This window comes from Epinephelus moara, chromosome 10 (assembly GCF_006386435.1).
Source record: "Epinephelus moara isolate mb chromosome 10, YSFRI_EMoa_1.0, whole genome shotgun sequence".
Lineage (NCBI taxonomy): Eukaryota > Metazoa > Chordata > Actinopteri > Perciformes > Serranidae > Epinephelus > Epinephelus moara.
Genome location: NC_065515.1, coordinates 43,919,921 through 43,927,619, shown reverse-complemented (window position 1 = coordinate 43,927,619; position 7,699 = coordinate 43,919,921). Strand labels below are relative to the sequence as shown.

General features: G+C 41.1%; 1 protein-coding gene across 1 annotated transcript in view; it reads left to right on the top strand.

The window, feature by feature from the left end:
* The window catches only part of LOC126396256 (receptor-type tyrosine-protein phosphatase F-like), a 706,276-nt gene that overhangs the window by 689,931 nt on the left and 8,646 nt on the right, over window positions 1-7,699 (top strand). Inside the window, exons 26-28 of the mRNA XM_050054194.1 lie at window positions 1,225-1,348; window positions 2,154-2,329; window positions 5,368-5,487. Of these exons, the coding sequence (XP_049910151.1) occupies window positions 1,225-1,348; window positions 2,154-2,329; window positions 5,368-5,487 (420 nt within the window). The remainder of the gene's footprint in view (window positions 1-1,224; window positions 1,349-2,153; window positions 2,330-5,367; window positions 5,488-7,699) is intronic.

Below are 7,699 nucleotides of genomic sequence, written 5' to 3'. Positions count from 1 at the left end.
GGGATCCCTCCTCAGTTGCTCTTCGGTTTCTACCGTTTTTTTTTTTCCCCCGTTAAAGGGGGTTTTTTGGGGAGTTTTTCCTTATCCGCTGCGAGGGTCCAAAGGACAGAGGGATGTCGTATGCTGTAAAGCCCTGTGAGGCAAATTGTGATTTGTGATATTGGGCTTTATAAATAAAATTGATTGATTGAAATTGATTAAAGCTAGGGTAAGGGTAATGGGAAGTGTTACATGTCATTACTTAGAAAGTGAATTATGTGTTCATGTCTTATGAATTATGAAGTGAATTATCGCTACATTTGGTCTCATTTATTCACTACAGTGTAGCATTGTAGCAGGATTGTTACCGTCGTGTTGGTGGGTTTGTCTTGTACTAGTGACAGGCGCAGTTTGTAGGAGCGTGTCGTATACCCTACAAACGGAATGTGTCTGCAGCTATGTCTCAACCAGAACCTGAGCTAAAGGAATGTAAGTCACTGAGATTTCCTCTAGGTTCAAGCCTGTTAAAGTGCCAGAACTTTCCTGTGTCTTTTGGGTCTTGTAGTCAGTGATACTCCTTACCTCCACAAGAGCTTTTAACCTATTATTGTCACCACAGACAACAGACACACACAGACATATATACTGTATGAACAGAAATAATGAACAAATGGCTTCTATGTTGTCTCCTATCAATTTAGGTTTTCTAGAAGTGTTTATATACAGTAAGCTCCTAAATAGACATCTCTGTCTTTGCTGATTAGTTTTTTACTAAGCTTGACAGAATGTGTAAAATGTTTATTTTCTGTGATATTATCAACTGAATTTGGACTGGGTGAGGCTTCATGATATGGTCCCATTGTGTTTTCCAGCTAATACCTCCCAGCTCTAGTCACCTGCAGCATCTTTTTCCTAGGAAATATTCAGGGGGATATACAACATCTTTCATTTCAGTGTATTGAAACTTCAATAATTCAATGACGAAGCACTTACAGTGATTTTGACTGTTGGGGAAAAACTTAAGTGTTACCGTTCAAATAAGACCATGCATGGACATGTACTAAAGATGGAACAAGAGCAGCTTTCAGTTTATTTTGGTTATGCCTTGGATGTGTGTTTTAGGTGAATTTTACAGGACCTTAAAAGCGGAGAATAGTCACTATTGAAATCACTGATTTGCTGCTCTTTCTCACTCCCACCTTTGCATATCCCCCTCTCCCACTCTCCACCTTCTCCAAATGTCAGTCTATAGATCCAGGACAGCAGTTCACCTGGGAGCACTCCAATCTGGAGGTCAACAAGTCAAAGAACCGCTATGCAAATGTTATTGCCTACGACCACTCCAGGGTCATCCTCACACCTGTGGATGGTGAGAGACACTTATACCCCTTTTCCACCAAAATTAGTGCACGTACACAGGTTTTTTTAAACACGGGAATAAAACGGGCAACAGTTTCCTTTCCTATTGTCAGTAGACTAGAGCTGTGTGCACGGCTCTGCAGCAGACAGGTATGCCTTTATATGTAATGTGTGGGGTTTTTTTGTTGTTGTTGTTTCTGGTTTTTTTTCATTGTTGTGTCATGTTTGACATCACCGACAGGTCATAAAACAGGTTGGTAAACAGTAGAAAAGAGCATGGAGGCCTGTGAATACTTTACAGTGGTTACTAGCTTTTATATATCTCATACTTATTCAGTCTCTCTTTCAAACTCGGTGCAATCTCATTTGGAACAATGTATGAGCGCTGCTAGTGTGGAGATGGACGGTGTTTTGTGGTGGCACATCATTGCATCTCACTGGTAAAAGGGCTAAAACTGAACTTGTTCACCTGGGTGTTGCGTTTCCATCAATGCCAATCGGCGCTAGAGTTGATAAATACCCGTGACAACTGCAGAGTCATTCTATCTAGGTGTGAACGCAGATTGTCACCCTTCCATTTACATAAAACAGCCAAATGTTAGCGCAACACATTCTCACTCCGTCCTCGTCACATATCGACAGTTGGTCATGGACTTTGGACCTCAACTGCAGAGAGGACAAACCTTTATTGCTGATTTTCCCTGATTTCCTCTATCTACCTGCTTTTTATCATATTTTAGTGAGAAGCCCACTGTTTTCATTTACTCTCATTTTAATTTGCTTGCTAACTTTGTCCAATTTGTTACTCACTGCAGGAGTTCCTGGGAGCGACTACATCAATGCCAACTACATTGATGGCTACAGGAAGCAGAATGCTTACATTGCCACACAGGGGCCCCTGCTGGAGACGCTGAGTGACTTCTGGAGGATGGTGTGGGAGCAGAGGACCAGCACCATCATTATGATGACCCGCCTGGAGGAGAGGTCACGGGTGAGCCTCACTTTTGACTTTTGACATTTAACAAGGGCTTTAGTTTACAGTACATTTATCAAAGTAAAAGGTCAAAGTGCTTTAAATAGGTGGGTGACAGAAATGAATAAAGCTGCTCAATTTTCCGAAGGGATATAAAGTATGCTCTGTTATATGTACTGTACAGTATTGCCGTTCCTGTGTGTTTTTTGTTTGTTTGTTTGTTTGTTTTGTTTTTTGTAGTTGTCATCACAACTGCCTAGGGACTACCATTAAAAATTAGCCAAGTTGACTAAACTTGGCACAGTTACAGAAATGTTCATTAACATGCACTGTCTCTGTAATCTTAAACTGTATAAATGAATAAATAAATGAAACAAAATTCAGCTACTTCAACCACCGTCTTTCATTCAAAGAAAGGTCACCTTTGAAAAACACAAACTCAGATCAGACCCCACTGCCATCTTCTTTTAGTGAAGGCCATTTGCCTACAGGGGCAGGCATGGATGGATTACTGAATGGCTCCACCAGTCACAGGCCCAGGGGCCCCAAGTGCCAGGGGCCCAGGAAGAAAGTCAAAATGACCATTAAAAGACACAAAAAGACGACATAGAGATGCAATGAAACTGCCATGAGATACACATTTACCACAAAAAAGGGTCAAAACAACCAAGAAAGCGCACAAAATCAGGCCCGCAGACAACCAAATGTGGGACAAGGAGTTTGTTGGGGACAATGTGGGACACCCGCCCCTAGCGCGAAGTTTAGTCATCAGAGACTAAATAAATCATAATCATAAACTATACAGAGTCTACTGTATATTAACACTGGACTGTTTTAATTATTGAAGTATTTAGCAACACAGAGACTTGTGGTCAGTGGGATGTGAGGATTCCTAAAATAACGTCTGTAGCCTACAGATGTGAAGCCCTGACTGTATCGGACTGATCTTTAATGAAAGCTGTTGTCTTGTATTTTTTGTCCTTAAAATATTAACCAACAGTTCATTTAGCCTGTGTACTTGAGGGGACAGGTCAAATTGATAGGATGCTGATTTACAGGAGAATTCATGTAAAATGGAGGTTAAACCATGAACACAAATTACAGATCACCTGTAAAGCATCATAATTAAAACAACTGGAGACTGAAAACAAACTGACATATGGGTCTGATCACTTTTTTAATGAATTGACATCATTCCAGACAGGATGTGAGTGTGTCTGGGACTTCCTGTACGGACTGAAGGCTACTGGAAACTGTCGGGAAACTGTCCGACTTCACCGCAGCTTTTTGTCACTGGCCCCCGCTGCGGCCGCTTCATCTCGTCTACTTTGCAGGCAAGGCGCAGTTCATCTCCAATGAGCCTATTACTAACGAGTGTCACCTATTGCTATCAAGGAGGCTGAAATAGTTGCTATATGGGGCAAGAGGGGCGGGCCCTAGCCCTTAAACGCACAGAGCCCACATGGGCCGGCCGCTGCATGCAGCTTCTTCTCATTGGCTGGGACATGGTCTCAATTTGCCCCCCCCCCTCCCCATGCCCTCTAAAAAAATAGGATTTTTTCTTGCTTCAAGCCCTGTAATTAGGAATCCTAAAAGAAAAGCCAGGGTACAGAGAGATCATGAACATTAAAAGAGCAGAGAGGTGAAGGCCAAATGTCTGGCAAAAAAAAATGTAAAGAAGCAGCAGGTCCAACAGGGGAAACGCTGGCAAATAAAATCTGTTGTATCAGGCTCAGTTTTAAAGTTACAGTGAAAATCACATTGAACTAGAGGACGTAAGCTGTCTATTCTATTCTATCTCAGGGGGCCAAAAAACGCTCCAATTTGTTTCCAAATGGTGTACTTAAATATTTCTGCATACTAGGGTCCCTAAACAGTTTTTGAATTTCATAAATTGGGTATGACTGGAAAACTGAAAGTTGACAGCCATATACTATTTCAGTTCTGCAGACAATTTGACCAATATTCTATTGAAGTAGCCCTCAAGATTGAATGAATAAAAGAAGAAAATATGTATTTGTTAATTCCTGATTTGATCTTGTGATTTAATACCAGTAATTTCTTCAATCAATGTTTGATTTGACTTTTCTCTAATTTTTCTCTCCTCCTAATCATGGAGGGCATTGTGCAGCCCAGGACACACATGTGACTATCTCTGCTTTCCAAAATAAGAAAATAAGGTCTTAACACAGAGTAGGTACAAAATAAACACGGAAAAATGTTTAATTGGGAAGTATAAACTTTTGCATGGTGATATGTATAGTCCCCCCATTGGTGTGGATGAGGTGCCCACTTTGGAAAATGTTGTCCCCCTGCCCATATACACCAATCAGCCACAACATTAAAACCAGTGGTGGGTGAAGTGAGTAACATTGATCATTTTCTTACAATGCAATGTTCTGCTTGGAGACCTTTGGTCATGGCGTTCATGTGGATGCCATTTAATTAGCCCACAACAGTGTTTGGGTAGGTGAAGGGCATCAAGCAGCATCCACATGAATGCTATGACCAAAGGTCTCCCAGCAGAACATTGCATTGTAACAAAATGATCAATATTGCTCAGTTCACCCACCAGTGGTTTGAATGTTTTGGCTGATCGGTGTATCCCAGCAGATGGCCTGCACAAACTGACTACAAAGAGCCACAAAGCAACCATAAGAAGACACAAAATAACCTCAGAGACATAATCATTACAAGAGACACAAAATTACTACAAAGACACAAAACAGCAACAAAAAAGAGAGGAAGAGGGAAAAAAAACACCACAAAGTCTGTGTTTCTTGGTCCTCTGTAGAAAAGGTGGTGGGGGCTATTGCATATCTGTGCCAAGGGGCTCACTGTCTAATGATTTACCCATGAGGGAAGGGTGTGACCATCACAGAGGGCAAGGCTTGTTGGGCCCTGATGATGTCCAGTGTCTTTCCAACACAAGATGAGGTTGTCTTCTCTATAAGGGGCCCAATGTCATGGTGCTGGGTGGTACTTGTTGTCGTCGCAGGCCTTGGGCTTGTTTCTAGTGTTAGTGGAGAAAATCACTGCTGTGTGTTTGTTTGCAGGTGAAGTGTGACCAGTATTGGCCCAGTCGAGGCACAGAGACATATGGGATGATTCAGGTGACCATGCTGGACACTTTGGAATTGGCTACATACAGCATACGCACATTCGCTCTCTATAAGGTGAGAAGTTTACATGCACAGACAGACATACACCTTGCTCTGAAATGTAACCATGTCATGTGACTGAACATGTCTCATATTTCAAGTACCCGTCACTTTTACCGAAGTCAAAAATCTGATCTTATTTCACCAGACATTCCATAAGACTTTAATACAAAACAAGTTTGAATTGAATGCTCAGGTTAACGTAAAGGCTGCAGCAGCAGAAAGTAAAACATGCACACAATATCAGTTTAATAAGGTAGGAAACATAATAAAATACACTATTTGAAGTTGTCAAGGAAATTCTTCTCAGTCATATTATAAAATTTTCCCATGGGAAAGCTGCAGCCTCTTTTAATTGTAGCACTACAATGGATACTCCATCTAGCAGCTTTAGTCGACTTTTACATCCAGACATGTTTAAGAGCCAGAATCAAATTCAGAGCTAGAGGACACTAACCTGCCCAATAACCAACCTCATTCTTCTCAGTCTGCAACAGAATGGTTTTAGTTCTTATATAGTTTAGGGGCAGGGCTTGTGCTAAGAGTCGCTCCAGTGCATGCTTTTAGGCCTGCCCAAAAAATCCTGGACACAGAAATGGTGAGAAACAATTTAACAGTCTAACTCCACAATTTATTGCTGTATAGTTTCCAGTCTTTTCACAGGTTTTCAACAAGTGTTTTCTAACATGTGTAATGTGTTTAGATATAAATCTCATATTTTATTTTGTCCTGTGTAATGGAAATTATTAATATAACCAAAAGGTAATCAACAATGTAATAGGAATTATGTAATTATGTAAAACTTATGCAAATTTTAACACTTATGTAATGGAAACTTTTAGCCCTCTGTACTATTCGCCACAAAGCAGAAAGAATGAGAAGTAACCTTGTATTATATGTCATGTCAGGGTGTCACAAGAACAAGTGCCTTACATGACGTTTACTCTTAGTCAGTGTGTAACAAGTTGTGAGTGCTTCACTTGATGACCAAGGACATAAGGAGAAAAGATGGCCCAAACTGCTCGGTCACCCCGTCTGTTGATGCAAGTTAAAAATAGTAGTAACAGTAACTATAGTCTCGCCACCAGACAATCAGAGATCTCCGCCTTCTGATAGTCTGGGGACACTCCCTTCTAAAGTGTGTTTAACACACCGGAGAAAACGACCGGCAACAAAGCAATGCCTCTTGCATTTTTGAAAAAGACACGCCCTCCCAGAAATGTGCACTCCCCCTTTTCTCGTCCGCAAGGAAACAAACACACAGAGAGCTTGAAAATGGATGCCAAGAGATTAAACTCCGTTTTATCAAACGTGTGCTCAGTCCACAAGATTGTGGAAATGAAGGACTTACAGCAACTTTGTTTAAAACTTTTAACACAGTCAGACTATGTTTACGAGCACAAGAGTTCAGCGAGCCACCGAAGGACCGCCCTGCAGATTTACTATTGATTCTGCAATGTAGGGAGTTTTTTTAAACTTTGAAATTGTATCCGCCCATCTAAACACAAAATCAAGGAGAAAGACATCAGTCTTTAGTTAAGCAAAGCGTCTAAACTTGACTTGTGAGTCTATAGTAACTAACCCCCCTCTCTGACCTCAGCAGTTGTCACTCAGTGCGTCTACAAGATATTAGAGAAAACTGATTTATTTTGTTGTAAAATACATGTAAACACGTTAAGGGGGATTTATACTCGTGTGGCAGACCCTACACATGTCGCCTACACCACTGTGAGCATTTATACTTGTGCGGTAGCGTGTCTGTGTTGACCTGCAGTTACACCTCCAAAACACTAGTCGGTGACAGGGTTTCTGTGAAGTGCTTTAAAGTTTAGTTGATTCAAAACACGCCCAAAACACACATAAACATGGCTTAATAGAGACAATTTCAAACATAAGTACACCAATTGGCCTCACTATAACACAGCATTCACAGACGAAACACTTGTCTTTATCTGGACACATTTTCCTGACAAATACAACGTGCTAATGGTATCTTATTACTATATAATGATGAAAACTCTGTCTGTGGGTATTTCTGTGTGTCTGTTCCAAATTTTCTCCTCACTGACTTGGTCAATCCATGTGAAATTTGGCACAGTGGTAGAGGGTCATGGGAGGATGCGAATCAAGCAATATTACATCAATTGGCCAAAGGGGGGCGCTATAGCAACCGATTGAAATTGCAAACTTTGAATGGGCATAGTATCTCATGCCCTGGTCGTAGAGA